This window comes from Equus asinus, chromosome 6, assembly GCF_041296235.1.
Source record: "Equus asinus isolate D_3611 breed Donkey chromosome 6, EquAss-T2T_v2, whole genome shotgun sequence".
NCBI lineage: Eukaryota > Metazoa > Chordata > Mammalia > Perissodactyla > Equidae > Equus > Equus asinus.
Window position 1 is genome coordinate 16,373,392 of NC_091795.1, and position 23,582 is coordinate 16,396,973.

Sequence of the window (23,582 nt, forward strand, 5' to 3'; positions counted from 1 at the left end):
TTGGCTCCCTTGTCAAATATTAGTTGATCATATAGGCGGGGGGTTTACTTTTGGGCTCTTTATTCTCATATTGGTCTATATATCTATTTTTATGATGATACCATATTGTTTTAATTACTATAGCTTTGTGGTATAGTTTGAAAGTTGAAGAGTGATGCCTCTGGCTGTGTTGTTCTTTCTCATGATTACTTTGTATTCAGGGTCTTTTGTGGTTCCATGCAAATTTTAGGATTGTTTTATCTATTTCTGTGAAAAAAAATGCCATTGGGATATTGATGGGGATTGCATTGAATCTGTAGATGGCTTTGGGCAATGCGGACATTTTACCGATATTAATTCTTCTGATCCAGGAACATGGGATATCTTTCCATTTGTTTGTGCCGTCTTCAATTTCTTTCATCAAAGTTTGGAGCTTTCATTATACAGATCTTGGTTAAATTTATCCCTAAGTATTTATTTTTTGATGCTATTATGAATGGGATAATTTTCTTTATTTCTTTTTTCAGATGTCTTAATTGTTAGTGTATAGCAGCAGTATATATAACACAATAGTGAGTAGATTTTTGGTTTTTACTACCATGAGGCTTACATACAACGTCTTATAGATAAAACAGTCCATCTTAAGTTGATAACAACTTAACCTCAATTGCATGCAAAAACTTCACACTTTTGCTCTCCCCCTTTTGTATATTTGATGTCATTATTTACCTCTTTTTTACATTGTGTATTCATTAACAAATTATAGTAGCTATAATTATTTCTAATACTCTTCTCCTTTAATGCTATAGTTAAGTGGTTAACACACCATCCTATTACGGAATTAGAGTTTTCTGTGTCTGTGTATTTCCCTTTACCAGTGTGTTGTATGCTTTCGTATGTTTTCATGTCGTTGTTTAGTGTCTTGTCATTTCAGCTGGAAGAACTCCTTTTACCATTTCTTGCAAGGCAAGTCTAATAGTGACGAAGTCTTTCAGTTTTTGTCTGTATGGGAAAGTTTATTTCTCCTTCATATCTGAAGAATAAGTCTGCCAGATAGAGTATTCTTTCTTTCTTTTAAGGAAGATTGACCTTGAGCTAATAACATCTGCCGTCAATCCTCCTCTTTTTGCTGAGGAAGTTTGCCCCTGAGCTAACATCTGTGCCCATCTTCCTCTATTTTTTATATGTGGGATGCCTCCACGTCATGGCTTGATAAGCGGTGCATAGGTCTGCACCTGGGATCTGAACTGGCGAATCCTGGGCCACCGAAGCAAAACACACAAACCCAACCACTGCACCACTGGGCCAGCCCCAGATAAAATATTCTTGACTGGTAATTTTTCCCCCAACACTTGGAATATGTCTTTCTACTCTCTCCTGGTCTGTAGGGTTTCTGCTGAAAAATCACTGATAGCCTAATGGGGTTCCTTTGTAGTTTATACAGTCCTTTTTTCCCTGGCTGCTTTTAGGATTCTCTTTTATCTTTGATTTTTGGTCATTTCATTATAATATGTCTTGGAGAAGGTCTTTTTGCATTGAGGTAACAAGGTGATCTGTTATCTTTATGAACTTGGTTGTCCAAGTCTCTCCCCAAATTTGGGAAATTCTCAGCTGTTATTTCGTTAAATAAACTTGCTGCCTCCTTCTCCCTTTCTTCTCCTCCAGAACTCCAATTATGCTAATATTTGTTCTTTGATAGAATCCCATAGGTCATGTAGGCTTTCTTCACTCTTTAATTCTTTTTTCTTTGTTCTGCTCTAACTGGGTTATTTCATAATTCCTATGCTCTAGCTCACTTATTCTGTCTTCCATTTACTCTCCTCTGCTGCATATGCTTTCTATTGCATTTTTTTCTTTTTATTCATTGAAATCTTCAGCTCCAGAACTTCTGTTTGGTTCTTTTTTTGCTGAGGAAGATTCACCCTGAACTAACATCTGTTGCCAGTCTTTCTCTATTTTGTATATGACCTGCTGTCACAGCATGGCCACTGATAGACAAGTGGTGTAGGTTTGTACCTGGGAACCAAACCTGGGCTGCTGAAGTGGAGCGTGCCGAACCTAACCACCATGCCTCCAGGGCTTGCCCTTTTGGTTCTTTTTTATGATTTCTTCTCTTTGGTAAATATTTCATTTTGTTCATGTATTTTTTTTCTGGTTTCATTGAATTGTCTTTCTGAGTTTTCTTGTAGCTTGTTGAGTTTCTTCAAAACAGCTATTTTGAATCCTTTATCAGGTATATTGCAAAATTCTGTGCTTTTGAGCTCAGTTGGCGAATTATTGTTTTTTTGGTGGTGGCATGTTTTCTTGATTTTTCACGTTCTTTGTAGTTTTGTGTTGCTGCTTTTGCATTTGAAGTAGCAGACACCTCCTTAAATCTGTACTAGTTGCCTTCAGATAGAATATACTCTTCATTGGTCCTGTTATGGCTCAGGTTTTCTTCACCTTTTGGGTTTTCTGGAGGGCAGTGCCATAGCTCAAGTGTGTAGCTTCTCCTTTGCCCACAGACCCTGTTATGTTTTTCTGATAGCAGTCCATTACCAGACGTGCTCTCACTGCTTCACTTGGGATTGCCCATAGGGAGCCAGCTACAGAGTGAGGGAAGGGGTGAGTTTAGTACTCAGGGCATTCGGGGTGCCCATAGACCTAGTGGGGAGATCCTCAGGTGAGGTACTTCCAGATGCTCATGGGCAGACTTCCTGCTGAAGTCCTAATAAGCACAGTCAGCAGGACCTGTGTACCTTTAACACCCTTTGATATTCTTATCAGCCTCTTTCTGATCTCATCCCTCCCCCAGTTGAGGAGGTCCTGCCTCAGTACTCTGGGTGCTGCTGGAGAGAAACAGGTTTCTCTGCTCACGTGCTGTACAACTAGGGTAGCCAGTGCACTCACCGCTGTTAGATGCCTCCGTCCTGTGCAGTGTTGCCTTGGCCAGGTGGAGGAAGAGGGGTGGTGCTGGGAAAATTCCTCTTATGGTCTCCACTGAGACCAAACTCATATGTTTTTTGCTCTAATGGCTTGATGGAATGTCTCCTTGGGAAGGCTCAACTTCTGCAAAATCTGTCTCATCCTTGGGTATCTACCCAGCACTCTCCAGGTTTTTTTTCCCAACTGCCAGAGGGGTTGGGGCAGGTTCACTGGTTCCACAGCCTGTATCAAAGTCTGTCCCCTTATTACTGGGCGAGACAACTCCCAGGTCCCCTGGCATATGGTGCTGGATCCCACAACTTCCACAAAGGCACTTCTGTTTGTGGATGGACTTCTAATCGTTGTTTAAAAAGAGGGACAAAAAGGAAGAGTATCTTACACTGCCGTGATGCTGACATCGGTCCTCCGGTTTTCAAATAGGATGGTCATGGTTGGCTTCATTCAGGAGGTGACATTTGAATAGACTTGAAGGAAGTAAGAGGACTGTATGGAGGGAAGTGGAATATATGGAAGAAGAACATTCCAGACAGAGGGTACAGGCAGTACAAAGGCTCCAGTGTGAAAGCATGCCTGTTGTACAAAGAGGACAGTGTGACTAGACCAGAGTGAGCAAGGGTAAGAGGAGAAGTAAAAGTGGCTGGGAGGGGACAGGTTGTGAAGGGCCTAACAAGGTATAATAAGGAGTTTGACTTTTATCCTGATCAAAATGGGAAGCCATCACAGGGTTTTGAGCAGAGGAATGAAATGATAGCTTATGTTTTATAAGGATCACTGTTTATAAGAATAGACTGAAGAAGGGCTAGGGGAGAATGAGGGACAGCAGTCACATTGGCTGTTGCAGTGCTCCAGGATAAGAGATGACTACTCGGGCCAGAGTAGAGAAGTGAAGAAGGCTGTTGGATTTGGGATGTGTCTTGAAGATACAGCCAACAGGATTTCCTCATATGGAATTGAGTGAGAGAAGAGTCAAGATTAACTCCAGAGTTTCTGTCCTGAGCAACTAGAAAGACAGAGTTGCCATCAACTAAGAGAGAGAAAACTGAGGGTGGAGCAGCTTTCAGGAGGACGGTGAATAGTTCGGTTTTGGACATGTTAGATTTGACAGGTCTCCTAGACATCCAGGGGGAGGTGCCAAGTAGGCAGTTTGTATTTGGGTTTGGTGTATGAGAGAGAGGAGTGGACTTGAAATAGAAGTGTAGGAGCCACTGGTGAAGATATGAAGCCATGGACCTGGATAAGATGACCAAGGGAGCAAAAGGCCGGGGACTGAGCTCTGGTACAAAGATGAGCTACTTAGCTGCTGATAATGTTAGAGTAAAGCTAGCACACCTGGTGTGTCTTCATTACTTTCTCTACTGTTTTCTAATTTTTTTTTTTTTTCGGTTGAGAAGGATTTGCTCTGAGCTAACGTCTGTTGCCAGTCTTGCTGTCTCTTTTTATCCCCCCCTCCCCAAAGCCCCAGTACATGGTTGTATATTCTAGTTATAAGTCTTTCTACTTCTCTGTCAGCTACCACCACAGCATGGCTACTGACAGACGAGTGGTGTGGTTCCATGCCCGGTAACTGAACCTGGGCTGCCAAAGCAGAGCACACCAAACTTTAACCACTAGACAATCAGGGCTGGCTCTAATTTTTTTTATCACACTAAATTCATTCCATCTAGAAAATGTGTAGCAAAGGGAACAAAAGGATGAATTGTAGCGAATCTAATGAATTCTTATGGGAAGGTTACATTTCTGAGCCTGAGTTTGCTGTTCTGTTTCATCACCGTTTTTGTTACGCCCTTAAGTGTCAGTTAGAACTAGATTTTCCCTGTTATTAAAAAAATTAGGGAAATATTTGTTTTATCTGTGTCTCTCAGCATCTTCTTAAAGTATTAAAATAACAGTAGAGTCAAGTCTTGATTAGATATTGGGAACTATCAGAGACCTTGTATTCTCACTTCTAGGCTCTTTTTTTCACCTAGACATTTTGGCATTTGGGTTGTTTCTAGATTGGAGGAGTTATAAATAAAACCACTGTAAACATTTACGTATAGATTTTTGTGTGAAGATAAATTTTTGTTTCCCTTACATAAATACTTAGGAGTGGAATTGCTGGATCTTATGCTACATATATATTTCACAGTTTTTCATGGTGACTGTACCATTTTGCATTCCCATCAGAAATGTATGAGACTTCCAGTTCAGCATCCTTATTGGCACTCAGTATTGTTAGGTTTGGGTTTATTTGTTTTCAATTTTAGTCATTCAAATCGGTGTATAGTTTTAGTTCATTTTTATTTTAATTTACATTCCTCGATGTCTAATGATTTTGAGCATCTTTTCATTTGCTTATTTGCCATCCATGTATTTTCTTGGGTGAAATGTCTGCTCAAATCTTTTGCCTGTTTTTTAATTGGGTTTGTTTTCTTCGTGACTGAGTTTTTGAGAGTTCTTTATACCTTCTGAATATAAGTCCTTTATCACGTATGTAATTTGCAAACCTTTTCTCCCAGTCTGCAGCATGTCTTTTTATTCTTTTTATAGAATCTTTCAGAGAAGAGAAGTTTGTAATTTCCATGAAGTCCACTTTATCAAATTTTTCTTTTATGGTCATGCTTTTGGAGTCATGGCTAAGAACTCTTTGCCCAAATCAAGGCCACAAAGATTTTCTCCAATTTTTCTTTCAGAAGTGTAGTGGTTTTAAATTTTGCATTTAGTTTATGACCCATTTTGAGTTAATGTTTGTTTATGGTATGAGATATGGATCAAGAGTTACTTTGTGTTGTTTGTATATTGATATACCATTGTTTCTGCACTGTTGGTTGAAAAGACTATCCTTTCTCTTTGAAATCCTTCTGCATTTTTGTCAAAAATTAATTGTATGATTAATTGTATTAATTTAATTAAAAATTAAATTGACCTTGTATGTGTGTGGGTCTGTTTTTTGGAATCTCCATTATGTTCTAATATGTACCTAATAGATATATCGGCTCTAATATATCTGCCCTTTCACCAATACCACACTGTCTTGATTACTATAGCTTTTTAGTAATTCCTGGAATCAGGTATTGTGAGTCCTCCAATTTTGTTTTTCTTTTTCAAAATTGTTCTTCTCTTATTTCCATTTCTTACCATCTAAGTTTTAGAATTAGCGTGTCAATTTCTTTTTTAAAAAATCTCACTGACATTTTTTTATAACATTGTTTTGAAATAATTTTAGATGTGTAGAAAAGTGAGTACAGATAGTCTCCATATATCACTCACCCAGTTTCTCCTAATGCTGACATCTTATATAATCACAGGACACTTAGCCAAACCAGGAAATTAGTATGTTTGCCTTTTATTTATTTTTCTTGTCTGATTGCACTGGCTAGGACATCAATACAGTGTTGAGTAGCTGGTGTGAGAGGAGACATCCTTGCCTCATTCCAAATTTTGGGGGGAAAGCATTCAGTCATTCACCGTAAGATGTGGTAGCTCTAGGGTTTTTGTAGATGCTCTTTATCAGGTTGAGGAAGTTCTCTTCCACTGAGTTTACTGAGATTTTTAATCATGAATGGATATTGAATTTTGTCAGACTATTTTATGCACCCATTGAAATGAACATATTGCTTTTCTTCTTTAGTAAGTTGGTAATATTAATTACATTGATTTAACATTTGAATGTTAAACTAGAATTGCATTGCCTGGGTAAAAACCACGTGGTCATGATGTATTATCCTTTTTTACATATGGGCTGGATTTAATTTGTCAGTACTTTGTAGATAATTGTATGTCTGTATTCATGAGGGATATTGGCTTGTAGTTTTCTGGTAAGTCTTTGGTCTTGGTATCAAAGTAATGCTGGATTCATAAAATGAGGTGGGAAATGTTCTCTTCTTTTCTGTATGCTGGAAAGTTTCTGTAAGATAGATATTAATTTTTTCTTAAATGGTTGGTAGAGAATTCTACCAGTGAAACCATCTGGTCTTGGGCTTTTCTTTGTGGGAAGATTTTTAACTACAAATTAAATTTCTTTAATGGATATAGAACTGTTGTAGCTATATGTTTTGTTTTGAGTGAGCTTTGGCAGATTGTGTTTTTCAAAGAATGTGTCCATTTCTTCTAGTTAGTAAATTATGGGTATGGAATTGTTTTTAATAGTCCTTTATCATCCTTTTTATGTGTAAAGGATATATAATGCTGTCCACATTCAAATATAAAATACTTGTATTTTTGTCGTCTTTTTTATTCTTGGTCATCCTGTCTAGGATTCAGTTTTGTGGACCTTCTTGAAACATTAGCTTTTGCTTTTACTGATATTTTGCTATTTTTTTGTTTTCTATTTCATTCATTTCTGCTCCTGTCTATTGTTTTCTTCCTTTTGTTTATTTTGGGTTTAATTTACTGTTTTTCTAGTTTCTCAAGGTATAAACATAGATGATTAATTGAGACATTTCTTCTCAAAATAAGCATATAATACTGTAAATTCACCTCCAAGTATCACATTAGCTACAGCCAACAAATTTTGGTATGTTGTCTTTTGATTTCCACTTGATTCAGAATATCTTATGATTTCCCTTGTGACTATTTCTTTGACCAATGGCTTATTTGAAAGTGGGTTATTTAATTTCAAACTATTTGGGGATTTAGCAAATACTTTTTTATTATTGGTTTTGGCTCAAATGTGACTTCCATCTAGTGTCTGCAGCTTCCAGGGGCTCTATACTCTCATTTTAGCCCACACTTGACTTTTAGGAGCATGTAAAAATTGTAGCTGAATTCATTTTACCCTCTTGTATGGTAGCCTCAACTTTCCATTCTCTGCCAGGGGTGAGCCAGTATTCACATTCCATCACTCCTTGGAGGTGCTTGTCGTTCCTTTAATTTTGATCTCGTTGGTACACAAACTCTGTGATGGGTTCAAGAAAAGTTACGATTTTGTAGATTATTCTTTTCATTGTTGATAATGAAGGAGAAATGCTCTTTCTAGCTTTCTGTATCCTAAGGTGAAGCCAGAAGTCTCAATGCTATGTATTTTAAGCTATAATTTGGGGAACATTTTAGAGTTCTAGCCATAGAGGCACAATGAGAGAGGTTGATGACTTTACATATTAAAATGCATTTTAAGGCTTCATTGCAGACAGAACTGCGAGCTTAGTCTCTTGAAGTTCATGGAGCAGCCCTATTGTTTTGTTGTAATAAAATTTTATTTTGTTAACTACAGTGACTTTCTCAGTCTGCACAAAATAACAGGAGTGAGTTCCTGCACATACTTTCACCCTTGCCTTCTTTCCTTAATTTAAGTTGCTGGCACATTTTGTGCCTCGTGAGAGTGAGTGACAGAGGTCAAGGGATTGAGGCCTGGGCTTATTTCTTCTGCGAAATAGTACAGGTTGCTGCTTAGTTAGTAAAGTAGTACATCTGTATAAGAAGCTCAGCTTCAGCTCACCTCCTACCTGACTGTGATAAAGGAACAGCCTATCATTAGGCACTTCATTCCAGCCTAGTGATTGCTGAATGAACAGAATCCAAGGAAACCACCTGTTGTACAGGGGTTTAGACTGGTAATTGACAAAGATAGTGACTGTAGACGTCCAATATGAAGACATCTTTTTTGTTATTTTCCACTGCAGAATAGTTTGACTAAGTTAAAGCTTAAACCTTTATAGGGAAAAAGCTACTTTATGGAAATGATTCTAAGATGTTTGTTTTAGACAACTTTTGCTGTCTAACTGTGGTCAGCATAATCTGATCTTTTGGTTACTAATTTAACTTTGTTTGTTGCTGTTCTTTTTCAGAAAATTCTTCCAGGAGGAAATACATCATTTGATGTAGTTTTCCTTGCAAGAGTAGTGGGAAATGTAGAAAATACTTTATTTATTAACACATCTAATCATGGGGTATTTACTTACCAGGTAAGAAACAGAATTAAAACTTTCATTTATTTTGTAAAATATAGTCTTAATTTCTTATCATGATAGCCTTTTAAGAACTGTCTTCAAAAACTCAGGAATAATAGAAAATGTCGAGTTTATACTTAACTTCTGTGTCTGTGAATATCCCTATTCAAATCAGACTGTGAACAAACAATCTTAAAGCTACAGCTAAGTGCGAATGTAAGATTGATTGGAAAAGAATAGTAAAAATATTTTCATACTGACTCTAAACTTTTCTAATCTTTACTTTTTGCACACTTGTGAAGCATACTTGATAAGTTTCAAGATTAAAACCTACTTCTTGATATACTTATTTTTTGTGTACAATCAATGTTTAGGCTATTAAAGATAGTTAATGTTTTATGAATCGAGATTTTTTTTATATATCAAGGTTATGGAGATTAGGAAGAATAATTGCTTATATGGCACAGTATCCTACATGCTTTACATGCACTTCTACCTGCATTGCGGATACCGTTATTCTCATTTGTTTATATAAGGAAGGTGAAGTTTAGGAAAGTTAAATAATTTGCCCCAATTATACTACTAGAAGGTTGTTGAGCAAGGGATTCAAACCCATGTCTTTGTAACTACAACAACCATCCTCTTAACCATTGTGCTCTGCTGCCCGTGAAACTCAATTGTTTAAATCCTTAACTTAGCTAATGTCTTACTTTACAATTTTTATGCTTTTGTTTTTGAAAATTTCTTCTCCAGTACCCAAAACATTTCGTATATTTTGAAAATTAGTGTCAGAGTAAACATTCCATGTAGTCATAAATTTTTGCTTATTTGTGGTGAATGAGTCTTTAATGGTTCTTTAGTAGGCAGTCAGGAAACTTTTGAATGCCTTATAGATGAGTAACTGAAGTGCTGTGTAGGTGACACTCATTTAACATACACTTGTTGAGTAAATGACTCCCCCTGTTTAGTGAACCCAGGGCCTTCCCACTGGGAGTGACCTGGGGCTCAGCTTGATGTTTGAGAGGTTGTCTCGGCCCTAGATCCATCTTCTGACGGTTGGAGTAGGGAAATTTTTTGATTCCCTATTTTCTTCTGTCATCTATCTTGTGACCTCATGAAGGACTGCTCCATTTTAATTTCCAGTATATTATAGAAATCATTCCAAATGCACATATATATATAGTAAATCAGATATGAAGCCAAATCAAGTATAGAAACTACGTGTGTTCTTTTTAAAGGGAGTTAAGATTTTTCCATCTAAATTAGCCTCACCACTTTTCCCTAGATCAATCAATTATAACTATGAAAGTGTTAGTTATAAAAGCAACTCAAACTGAATGTCTTTCTCCTTTGAAATAGGTATTTGGTGTTGGAGTTCCAAATCCCTACCGACTGAGGCCGTTTCTTGGGGCCAGAGTCCCTGTGAATAGTAGTTTTTCACCTATAATAAACATACACAATCCTCACAGTGAGCCTTTACAGGTGAGTTTATGATGGGGATTTTGAATGTTTCATTTTGGTAGAAATTAATGCTTAGCATGAAATCACAGTTTTCATGTACTTTTCAAGACTTTAAAATAGTGGAGTTTTATAGATGTATTGAAGAGGGATGTTCTTTTAGTGCAGCTTGCTGTAGTCTGAATTTTGCATTACATCGGTCCAGATATTGAGTTTTTAGAACCATTTTTAAAACAACTGTGGCTACTGTGGTGTTACAGTTTAGGCAGCTCTTCATTTAACTTAAGAAATGTTTTCAGCTATACCCGGACGCTACTTTTCTTGCCTGTAAGTTCCTTCTGGCCCAATATAAATTTTTAAAAACATGGTTCATATTTATTTCTTGTAATAATAAATTTTTTGGTGATGGCAGCCTGGAAAATAAAATCCAAGGGAAAGGTAATAGAGAATCATGATTAAAAGCAAACACTTTTTAATTTAAAAAATACAACTCCTTATCTTACCCAATCTTTTAGTACTAAATGTCTTCAAATTTGAAATCTCTTCTCTAGTTCCTTGTCTCTTCCACAGTGGGAGTGGCTGTTGTTGCTCCTTCAAATGTTTCCTAAAATCTCCACCCCACATCCCAAGTGACTTCCAATTATATGACATTTCCTGCCACTGTAGTTTCTAGTTGTGTTGTCTGTGTTGGAAGGAGATGTGGATGCTTTCCAGAATAGTCCATAATATCCACACCCAAGGCTCCCAGAGCTCTCTAGGACCAGTACTGCAGGACCTAACAGGAGTGTGAAAATGACGAGTGGAGGGAAGATGCTATATATGCTGGTAAGCTACAGAACTTTGACAACCAAAATGATTTTTGTCATCCTAAAACCCGCTGGTAGAAATGTTCATAAGCAATGAAGGGGAAAATGAGGAAGAACAAGATGAGATTTTCAGAGCCTGAGTTGTGAAATGCTTAAGAATTATATGCTAAAGTAGCAAGAAAGAGGTTTCTCCCCAACACTTGGCTGACATTGGGTGAGGATAGCTACTAATAAAAATACTCTGCCCAAATTTTAATTATTGTTAGCTAGATATCTTCTTCACAAAAGAAAATGCCCTTGTGTCCTGCTTTTACGAGTAAAAAGTGTTTGCTCTTCATCATCACTCTGTCATTTATATCCTTTTGCTACTTTAAGTAATGGTGTATTTTCCCTGTTCTGGCCAACTTTTATTACAAATCTATACAGAAACCTCATAAATTCTTGCTGCTTTCTTTCCTTGACTGTTTTCAGTCAAAGAAATAAAAACATATGCTTTCGTTGTATCATACCTGCTGCATGAGTTGCCGCCCGCTGCTGTGGCAGCAGTATTACGCAGCACCCCAGGGAGGCACTCCCTCTCTCTGGCTGCCAGCCAAAGACCGAGGACCTTGCTTCCTGCTTGGAAGGCTGGAGGTTACAGGACTTGGCAAGTATTGGCCAAGTAGCCTTATAGTCTACACTTTTTCTCGTCACCCTTTGGAGTCATCAAGCTATCATGTAGAACAGTTTTATCTCTTTGAATTCAGTTCTGATCTTTGTTGTTGTTGTTCATCTGTTCTTTTTCCAGTTTTAACATTTTAATTCAAGAAGATTTACCACAGAGGACTTTTCACCATCATACAGGAGAGCAAATGGAAAACCAAAGTTGCCCTCTTAGAACCAAAATAAATTATTTACCTGGAAGGCACTCTTAACCTGATGGTCCTGTAGCATGTTAGGGTGTCATTAGTCTTCTCCTTAAATTTAAGAAAATATTGTAGAGCAAGAAATTGCATCTGATTGGTTCATTATACAACACAAACACAAGTATGTTCTCCCTGAAAAAAAGTCAGCTATTCAAACGTGTGAAGCAAAAGTCCCCTTGAACTTCCTGCCTTGCAATCCACTGCTGTCGGGTAGGCTCTCCGCGATGGTGGAGAAGTTCTGTATCTACTCTGTCCAGTACAGTAGCCACCAGCCGCATGTGGCTCTTGAGCCTTTGAATTTGTGGCTAGGGTGTCTGAAGAACATTTAATTTTATTTTATTTTAATTAATTTAAATTTAAACAGCCACATGTATCTAACTATTGTATTAGCATAGCTGCAATCTCAAACCCTTCCTCATAGTTACTACTTGAATGATCTTGGTGTGTGTCATGTCACACCTTTTTCTGTGCATGTGCAAACATATATGGGGACACAGAAAAATAAACATTCCTTGTGGGAATTTTTTTTACATCAATTATCTTCTGAATTTATTGTTAGCTCCTTTTTTTCCTAAACTTTTTACAATTAGGATAAATAGCAATGTACTAAAAATCAGGAATGTGTCACTTTCCTTGTTTTAATGTAATCTTTCCTTCGATTTTATGACATAGCCTTTTTCCGTCCCCATTTCCTTATTCTTCTTTCATCAGTAGTCTACCTTTAAATATTTTGTTTCCAAAATCATTATGCTTGTTTCCTTCTTAGAAGATTAAATGAAATAATACGTGATGTTTTCTGACTTTTCAGAAAACATTCTGCAGTCACCCCACCAGTTAAGGTGCTATTGCTATTAATACAGTCAGAGCTGTTGGGGAGCAGTGTAATAAATTGAAAGGCAAGAAATAATACTCGGAGAAAATCTTAGCTTATTAGTCTTTGCTAAATGCCTTACTTTAACAACAACACGTCCCAAAAATCTTTAAGTACTTTACTAAAATGATGCTGTTTTTCCTGGTTTGTCCTTTTTTATGCACTCCTGGAGGGCTTTTATGATAAAACAAGTGATAGAAGATTTTCCATCATTCTCTTACTTCACCCCGAATTTTCATTTAATTAAAGGTATTCTTTCTTTTTAAGAGATAGGGTTACCTACCTTTAAAGGAAAGTCTCCCGCCATGTGGCCCTTCTCTCCCTAGGTGTTTGCCCAAGAGAGAGGAAAGCAGATGTCCAAAGTCTTATGTGATGCAATGTTCATAGCAGCTTTTTCTGTAATGACCCAAAACTAGAAAAAACCCAAATGTCCATCAGTAGCTGAATGGATAAAAAATTGTGGCATATCCATAAAATTGAAAAGAAATGAACTATTAACGCATGAAACAACATGATGGATCTCAAAATAATTACACTGAGTAAAAGCAACCAGACACAAGTATATACTGTATGCTTCATTTGTGTAAAACTAGAAAATACAAACTAATCTAGAGTGGCAGAGAGCAGTTCATTGGTTGCCTGGGGATGGGAGGAGGCAGAGAGGGACAGATGGCTTGCAAAGGCCCTGAGGAAACGTTTTGGCAGTAATGGGTATGTTTAACATCTTAATTGCAATGTAGCTTCACACCTGTAAACGTATGTCAGAATTTATCAAGTTGTACACTTTAAATATGTGTAGTTTATTGTACATAAATTATACCCCAGCAAAACTGTTTCACATAATCAAGAGTGTAGGTACAAGCCACAGAGGTTTTATTAACAGTACCTGTGATTTTGCCACCACTACGAAATATTTTCATACTACATTAAAATTATTGCATGTATCTCAGAATAATACGCTCTTCACTATTTCACAGTTGTACTGGTTATTAGATCCGCTGCTAGATCTTGTTACAGATGTGTAGATAAAGAAACACTTGTGTTACTACAGTTGCATGTTGTTAACAACAGGAATATTTTCAAAGAGTGCATCATTAGGAAATTTTTGTCATTGTATGAACATCATAGAGTGTACTGAAGGGGAACAAAATTTGCTACCCTAAAATGTGTGTCTTTAACCTGAGGATTATTTTAGATTGGTTATTTTTAAGAAACAAAAGACTCAGGTTTTCCTGTTACCTCCTCCTGAAGTCCCTAAAAGAATTCAGATTAAAAAAACACCTGTCTCAGGAAGAGAGCGCTCACCTTGGCATGACGTAAACTAGGTGGTAGACAGGTAGGATCCTAGAAAAGCCTGTTGGTTGGGCTCCTCTCTGTGTTCTTCTGTTTCTGTGTGATCGAACAGTTGTTTTCCAAACCTTTGCTCCTTTTCGCCTTCCTGTGAATTGCCTTTCCTTGTCTCTCCCCACCCCCAACATCTTCTTTTGTCTTTAGCTAAGGATGGTATTTGATGTGAAGGCTTTGGCTGTTTTGGTGAATTACTCAATTTTCCTGGGTTTCTCCCATTAGCTGTTATTAAACTTTGTTTGTTTTTCTCCTGTTAATCTGTCTCATGTCAATTTAATTCTTAGACCAGCTTGAAGAACCCTGAAGGGTAGAGGAAAATTTCTTCCTCTCCTACAGTACTTACGCAAACCCAGATGGTATAGCCTACTACACACCTAGGCTGTATGGTACTCATCTGATGGGACCACCTTCATATATGCAGTGTGTCATTGACTGAAACATTGTTAAGTGGTACATGACTGTATAAGAAATACAAAAATTATAGTTCTAAAATTTGATAAACTATTTCCTTTGGAAAAAATTTAAAAAGTATCCTATGGATGGATTTTTTAAAATTTAGTCTCTGAAAGAGCTACACTGGTTCTAAGTGTAATATTCAAAGTTATCTTGTTTTAAACCACCATTGCTTACACAGATGAGACACTGATCTAGTGATATGACATGGTACTTATACTGCTTTTATATCTGTAAACGTTTTTACACATTTTTTCTGATAAACAATTAGGGTGTCAAACTCATTTCTAGATAACAGCAAATCATTTGCGTTGAGAATATGATTTTGAACTTAATCGTCATGTGCTCTTTTGTCACAGGTTGTAGAAATGTACTCTAGTGGAGGAGATCTTCACTTAGAACTTCCAACAGGTCAACAAGGAGGTACCAGAAAACTGTGGGTGAGTGCTAACATATTTTTCTCTCATGTGTGGTGACATAAAACCAATTAAATACACCAGAAAATACTTAGTTCTATATCACCTAAAGAAATATGAGTGACTTTTCCTTAATTAGTTTCTTAATATTAAATTTATATCAAATATATGTGAAAATTGGAAGAGAGAGTGAGAAAAGTATAAGTAGTGATTTTTGGAAAGTGCATTGAACAAAATTGGTGGGAGCTTTAACCCACTATGTGGAAAGGAAGAGATTTCAACTCTTCTTTTTCAGAACATTGGTAAAGTTGCCTCTGAATCTAATCATCTGTAATGTGTGTTTTACACTAATCTTAAAAAAAAGCACTACTGGGAAGGATCCAGTATGTTTTTGAAAGTAGAGAATTGAACGTTCAGACTTACTGTTGCTAGAGATGGCATTTTCAGAGGGAATGTAGTCAAGCCCTTGTGGTGACTTAGAAAACTTTAAATTCTTAAGTGATCTACATCCACCTTTAATACTGTTCAATATTTAACAATAGTTGTGTCAGTGCTTTAGAGAACCGCTTTTTCTTGGAGAATACTAGCAAATATTAACCAAATTAATCAATATATGGTAACTGCTTTATTTGTAAAGGTTCCTGCCCTAGGGCAGTTGGGGTTTTTTTTAGCATTGTTTACCATGCTTTAATCAAAGAGGGGAAAGACGACATAAATACACTTCTTGTACCAAGGTCACTCAGATCACTGCTCATCCATAATTGAAGATATACTGACTTTACCACTATGATTAAGTTCTAAAGACCAAAGTTTTCTGTATTAATTGCTCTGTTAAACACACTTAGCCTCTTGATTTTGTCTTCTGACGAGTCTCAAACAAGGAAGGGAGGTAGAGGGGCATTTTTAGGTTGTTGACTTGAACATTTAGAAACAAATTTGTCAGTAATCTGGTTAACTCCTAAGATGTAGAAACACAGTAGCAGGTAGAAATATATAATGGACAGTCCATTTATATCCTTTCACAAAAATGTTTTACCTTGAAACTATGTTATTGTTCAAAAAGCCTTTGGGAGAAATAGTGTATAAAACAGTGCTTCCGAGAATTAACTATAAGCTATTAAATTTGTATTGTAATTCTAGATAGAACAACTAAGAATTTACTATGAAATATAATTGATATCTAATAAACATAAGAGTTCACATTTCTGATTAGCTAAGAACTGTAAAGAATGGTAGCAGAGATAGCATAGTGTTTTAATACTCCCAGCAGCTACAAGAAAAGATAGTGGTTCTTATTCCCACAAACCTAGAGTAAGAAAAATGTCAGTTGGCCTTGACCTCACCCTCAGCCCCTTTCAGTGTACGTAAGAAAACCCCAGAGACCAAGTCAGCTCCCCAGCAATGGGGAAATGGACGGTGCATCTCTAGTGGCCAGGAGGGTTCCAATCACTTCTTTCCTACTTTGAGACTAAAAAATTAAGAGTAGAGGTAAGTGAAGACCAGTGAATTCTAAAACACAAGGATTTCCTAAAATATACTGAAAGGTGTGCAGAGAAATTGTAGTGGTCCCAAGGAAGCCAGATTGTTCTAAAACCAGGGAAAGAATTACATCTCAAAAAAAATTTTTCTCAGTGAGTCTTCTTTCTAGTGTGTCTATGAGTGTTCCCTCATTACAGGCCTTTAAATCTTTGCTATCTTACATGCTGAGAGCCTCACTGAATGTAACTGGTAAATTGTAAGTTGGCTTGGGAAGCTTTGTTAGGTTTTAAATGAAAGGAAATGGAGTCTAAGCTCTCTTGGTTATCATTTAAAGAGATTCCTGTAGACGTCTGGAAAAGCACTTCCCTCTGGTGGTGACATTTCTGTTAGTTAAAGAATTTCAGGACTAAATTGTATACCTAAGCATAACATTAAAGAATAACTGATTTTATAGATCAATTCTGCCTTTTAATGGGGATTTTGCAGCTGACAATTTGTTTTCAGATAATTTTATGTCTTTCACTTTGCTCAACTTCACATCCCATACTTCCTCAATTCTAAGATGCGCATTTTTTCACATCCTCCACAATTGGAGTGTGTGTTACAATCTGTGGAATATATTTAACTGGCAATGCATCTTTTAGTCAGTGTCATCTTATTCAGTAAACGATGGTGGTTTTGCGACATTACAAAAGCTGTGCTTCATTATGGTCTGTTAACTTGTCAGGAAATTCCTCCTTATGAAACCAAGGGAGTGATGAGAGCCAGTTTTTCATCTAGAGAAGCAGATAATCACACAGCCTTCATCAGAATAAAGACTAATGCTTCAGACAGCACAGAGTTTATCATTCTTCCTGTCGAGGTTGAAGTTACAACAGGTTAGTGGAAAACTGAAGGAAGTGCAAATTTGTTCGTTTTGTTTTCAGTACATCTTACTCTGGCAAAATGAAATATGATTGTTTACTTTTCTTTTTTCCAAGCTCCTGGAATTTATTCCTCAACCGAAATGTTGGATTTTGGTACACTACGAACACAAGGTAAAAAAAAAAGAAGGAGACAGTGTCTTTGTAGGTTTTAAAAAGAAATCCCTATGTTCAGTGCTGAATGGTTCCACTTTCCACTTTAACTCCTTTCTAATTCAGCTTTGAAAAGTATTTCTCAGTGGGTTACATGATTTTGTGGAAATCTGCTTCTGGGAACTCAGAGCCCTCACAGGGTATCCCCCATTCCCCTGGGGGATACCACTGCTTACCAGGTGGGGAAGCAGAGTCATGGGGTAACTTACACAAAGTCTTCTAAAATGGAGGATTGAGGCAGAGAGTAGCTTCTGAGTTATCTAATCCAATTCCTCACCTATTCAGTTATACTGAATCTTTTTTAAATAGTAGAATAAAGGAAATAAAACTTTTTACTTCTGGATGTTTGTTTAGATATGGATTATTCAATTTCATTATAATGACAGCATGTTAAAAATTTGTCCCACATGGCCAGAGAAAGAATTCGAATTCTAAAATTGAAAACAACCCACTGGAGGATTTACTAAGGAAAAAGTAGGAGTACTTGTAATTTGGGATTTCTGTGGGCCGTATGTAATTAAAATTTGCTTGTTTAGGATTGAAGACCCATTTTTGAAGAGTACATTTGGTTTTAATATAGTTTCACACTCCACCTTATTAATTTGCTTCATAATGCTTTACTGAAACTAAAAGATTAGTAATAATGTCTAATTTCACTAAAAATTTTGTTTTGTTTTGTGATTTAGTTATTTAGGAGGGGGCAATTCTTGTAATGCACAGTGTGTTTATGAGTAAGGTGATTCCTACCTATAAGTTGGGTAGGGTCACATTCTTTTCATTAATGTGATTGTCATTCTTTTTCACATTGTAGAATGGATTCAGTCTGATATCTAATAAGGTAAAGATTCTAACTTGCTATAAAGCACACCTTTTTAAGAAATATTTCTTTTCCTCAATTTTAACAGATCTACCAAAAGTTTTAAATCTTCATTTATTAAATTCAGGAACAAAAGATGTACCAATAACAGTAAGTTTTTACTTATTTTCTCCTAACTTATGTATTCTTTGTTTTTAAACTTATGACAAAGTTATAAATAATGAAACTCTTGCTCTAAAGGAATTCCATTTTGTGGTGACCTGGTGATACTTTGATTCTAAGTGTGATGTGAGAAACCTGTTCTGTTGTTCTGCCTCTAACCACCAGATTTTAAGCATAAGAAGGAAAGTAGGCAGTCTTCTCCAAGCCAACTTTGAATGAAAGTTCCTGAGGTTCCTATTTAGGCAGAGTCATGTAAGAGGCCTGCGGAGTCTGATAAATCCTGGGATCTGTGTGCCATGTACAAAAAAAAAGGTTATAAGGATTCCATCAGGTTTGTTTGTTAGACTTAAAGTATGGGTAAGTAAAAAAAGAAAAAAGATTCGGGTGAGTTGGGAAGAGAAATAATAATGGTAGGTAATGGTAGAGTGCTGTTAACATTTGTCACAGCTATTGTGGTTACCCTAGATAGCACGCTGTAAACTAGGGTCCTCTCTTCCTCTCACACATACACACAGAGCAAGTGACTTTTATGCCTTATAGTGGAATTGGGGTGCCATTACATGATTTTAGGCAAAAAAAAAGAGACAGGGATATCCAAATTTTGCCTTGGCCTGCAACCTCACCTCCTGATGAGCTCCCCAGGATACACTCACAGGGAATAATGGAAAAGGAAAGCAGTACATTTTTATTATAACCTGTGCTGATGTCATAAACCTCAATTCAGGAAATTCTGATAAAATGAGGTAGATCAAACGGGCTTGAGACTGAAGGGACCTTTGTCCATCCAAGGCCAAACCCAGAGTTTACCACTAGCTCGTGGAGTAGAGACCAAAAAGAGCAGAGTACACAAACCCTAAATGAGAAAGTGAGAGATGGTCATCCCAGGTAACCACATTTTAATGCATAGTGACCTTGCTCACAAGTAGGGTCATTGTCCAGGCAGTGTCCTGATATCTGATAGGATTTCTTCCTGCTGAGTAGAAGAGTTGGAGGAGGTTTAGGGTAATGGGGTCTGGTAGAGAGCTTCCGCCACTATACAGTGGGATTGCAATGACCCCACTTGGAGTTCCAGTATTAGGCAGGCTGTGATTCACACCGTGTTCTTCAGGGAGGTCTTCCAGGGCCCAGGGCCCTTCCACAGATGACAAGGAGCAGCTTCTTTGACTTAGCCGTCCTAATACCATTGAAACAAGATACCAAATCAATGAACAGCAGTATTAAATCTCTTGTTTTTTGTTATTTTTCTTCTTAAATAGCAACCTTAGTGTATATGTTTGTATATGCTTGCTTTCAAAATTATATTCGTTTTTTTGATTCACTGACTTGCTTGATTCTTTTGTTTTTTGATTGGCACCTGAGCTAACAACTGTTGCCAATCTTCTTTTTTTTTTTTTTCCTGCTTTTTGTCCCCAAATCCCCCAAGTACATAGTTGTATATTTCAGGTGTGAGTCCTTCTAGTTGTGGTATGTGGGAGACCGCCTCAACGTGGCCTAATGAGCAGTGCCATGTCTGCGCCCAGGATCCAAACCAGCGAAACCCTGGGCCACCGAAGCGGAGCGCTTAAACTTAACCACTCGGCCACAGGGCCGGCCCCATTGATTCTTTTTTTTCTCATTCAGTTTTTTGAATGATTGTAATCAAAGTCTCTGTGGAACTCAAACTATCAGCATATCTTCCAGTAATGACCTGTTACATAAGAAAATATTACAGGGAATATTTCTATTGTACAGTTTCTTTGTAATTTCTATTTATAGCAATAATTCTATTTTTCTGAAAAATACATAATGCTGATTGTTAGTACTGTATTGAGGGGTTACTGATTGGTTTTGGCTCCTTAATCTGTATTGAAATTTTCACTAGTCTACAGAAAAGTAAGCAAAATAAGAACAATATAAATGTCATAAAAGTATGAGTGTGTATATGTTAATATAAAATTATAAACACCCTTTCTAGAAAAGCACTATTCTGCAATAATGTATTTGTTTCTTTGTTTGACATTAAAATATCTGTTATTTTATGAATAAAGGTAGTAGGTATTTGTTTTTTTATAGAATGAGTGGGGAACTGTTCCCTTGTCTTCTGTTTTTGGGAAGAGTTTGTGAAGAATTGGTATTAATTCTTCAGATGTCTGGTGGAATTCACCAGTGAAGTCATCTGGGCCTGGGCTTTTCTTTGTGGGAAGTTTTAAAATTACTACTTCATTCTCTTTACTTGGTGTAGGTCTATTCAGACTTTCTATTTCTTTTCACATCAGTTTCAGTAGTTTATGTCTTTCTAGGAATTTTTTCATTTCATCTAAGTTTTCTAATTTGTAGGCATACCATTGTTCATAGTATTCCCTTATGACACGTTTTCTTTTCTGGTGAAGTAGATAGTAACATCCCATCTTTCATTCTTGATTTTAGTAATTTGGTTTTTTTCTATATTTAAAAAAATTTTTTAACCAGTCTAGCTAAAGATTTGTCACTTTTGTTGATTCCTTCAGAGAACTAACTTTTGGTTTTGTTAATTTTCTCTATTCGTTTTTCTTTTTTGACATTAAAATATCCTTTATTTTATGAATAAAGGTAGTAGATAATAGGAAATTCTCCTCCTCCCCCTGCCACCAGCATCCTCACATTTGCAAAATAAAAGGTTAGAAAACTTCTGTTAGACTTCCCTCCGCCTCCAGAAGTACCCACACACACATTTTAGACTTTGCCAGTGAAATGGAAAGGCCCGAGAATCACTGCTGTGTGTTAACATTTTAAAATCTTACTTTATACCTAGAATTGTGACTCTTTTTGTTCAGAATTTTCTAGGTTAGTATATCGGAGTTTCCTCTGTAAGAGAGGGTGATTTGTCCTGCGAGATTTGTCCAGGTTGCATTGGCCGTAACCTGCTTAGCTTCTTTGAACTTTTTGATGCTGGATTCTCCTTTAGCCCAGTTGGCTACATGGAGCACATTTACTGTAGACGTGGTAATGGCTGCACACCTTTCTTCCCAGCCCCGTCCTTCTCATGTGCTCAGGTCACTGTCCTCTGCAGAGGAAGCATCTGGAAGCACAGCTTCCCGGCAGCATTTGGAGATTCCTCTTTAGCTGTGGATGGCGGTGCATTGGCCTATGGGGCAGACACTGGCTGTTGGTAGATCCCCCTGCCTTTGCCTCAGTTTGAGACATCAGATCATTTTTATTTTTCGTGTGTTCTGCGTGCTGTCTGTTACTGGCCTCTTCAAGGGTCTGTGGGATACCGTTGTGCAGAGCAGGGTCAGGGTGGGAACTTTCGTGCTTCTTGGGCGGACTTCAGTCTTGCAGTCACTGCTCCAAATGTGAGGGTTTAGAGATTTGATGGGAAAGTGCTTTTACTTAGCCCAAGCCCTCTGGTCTGACTTTTCACATACAATGAATGGACCAAAACAAGTGTCTTTTTCAATAGACATTTTCTAAAAACATGAAATTAGCAATGAATCCTAAGAATGCAAATAAAAAAAAAAGTAGTATTCAATTCATTTATGACGAAGAATTAGATCATGTTCCTCCTTTTCTCTCTTATTAAGGAGTTTGAGGATACATTATAAGTGAACATTTTTGCTCTTTCTGTGGGTCAGGCACTATGCTAGCATCTTTAACATGGATTACCTGATATATTACAACAATCCTATAAGGTACACAGGTCCTAGTTTTCCAAATAGGGAAAATGAGTCAGAGATTTTTTTTTTAATGACTTATTCAACCATAAAAACTCAAAAGTTCTGTGAAAATAAATTAGGTATATAATGACACTAATCAAGTCTTCATGAACCTATCAATTTAACTTTGTATTCAATATTTCTATTAAAAACCTATTGATCTAGGTATATGTCTATAGATCTACTTCTGTATCTACCTTTGTATGTATTTTTTCTAATATCCAAAGCCTACACTCTGCCCGTGTTTTGGTAATTTTTGTGGCATTTCCTCCTTCATTCATCTCTTCATTCATTCATTCATTCATTCAATAAATATTCAGTGAGCATCAACTATATGCCAGCTTCTATGCTGAGTACTGAGAACACAGTGAATCAGACAACCACGGCTCCTGCCCCTATCGAGCTCTCTCTTCAGCTGGGAGATAGACAACAAACAAGGATGCAACAGAATTGTAAATGGAACCAAGTTCTCTGAAAGAAAGACACAGAATGGTGTGGAAGCTGGGGAGGGAGCTGGTTTAGAAGGGTTGTCTATGAGGAGCTGACATTTGAGGTAGTAACTGACAAGTAAGAAGTGGGCACCCGTAAGAAAAGCTGGCAGACCAATGTTCCCAGCAAAGGGACCAGCAAGAGCAAAGGCCCAAGGCAGGAACAGCTTTGAGTGGGAGACACGAAGGGATTGAGTGTAAAAGGTGAAGGCTAAACAGTCAAGCGGGGCTCCCTGGACTCTGGAAGGTGTTGAGATTTTCTTGTAAATCCAATGGGAAATCATGGAATTTTCAGCAAGGAGTGACATCATCTGATTTATGTGTGGTGAAAGGTCACTGTGGCTACTTTGTGGAGAATGAACTATGGAAGGTTGGAAATGTGTTGCAGTGTCCACTTGAGACGTGATGGTCACTTAGACTTCTTGCCTTATCGGTCAGGGGAGAAGGCTGTCTACCATGGAAACTGAGTTTTAAGAGAGTTTCCTAAGGTTTTTTCTGTATTTTTCTGCATAATATGCCAGACTTAAAGACTGATGCATTTTTAGCAGGGTCGATACATCCCTCCATTTGACAAATATATAGAATTTTTAAGATGGGCTAAGCAGCGCTAGAAGCTGGAGGTTTTCTATTTTTTTTTTTTTTCTCTGAGGAAGACTGGCCCTGAGCTAACATCCGTGCCCATCTTCCTCTACTTTATACGTGGGACGCCTACCACAGCATGGCTTTTGCAAAGTGGTGCCATGTCCGCACCCGGGATCCGAACCCGCTAACCCTGGGCTGCTGAAGTGGAACGTGCGCACTTAACCACTGCACCACTGGGCCGGCCTCTGGAGGTTTTCTTAAAATTCCACTTCAGGGACTT

The 23,582-nt window shown here is 37.3% G+C and overlaps 1 protein-coding gene across 2 annotated transcripts in view; it reads left to right on the top strand.

Moving 5' to 3' along the window:
• The window catches only part of TMEM131 (transmembrane protein 131), a 219,633-nt gene that overhangs the window by 131,685 nt on the left and 64,366 nt on the right, over nt 1-23,582 (top strand). For both annotated transcript variants that reach the window (XM_044772935.2, XM_070511663.1), the window contains exons 6-11: nt 8,670-8,786; nt 10,131-10,253; nt 14,971-15,051; nt 17,234-17,384; nt 17,487-17,543; nt 18,488-18,549. In XM_044772935.2, coding sequence (XP_044628870.2) covers nt 8,670-8,786; nt 10,131-10,253; nt 14,971-15,051; nt 17,234-17,384; nt 17,487-17,543; nt 18,488-18,549 — 591 coding nt within the window. The remainder of the gene's footprint in view (nt 1-8,669; nt 8,787-10,130; nt 10,254-14,970; nt 15,052-17,233; nt 17,385-17,486; nt 17,544-18,487; nt 18,550-23,582) is intronic.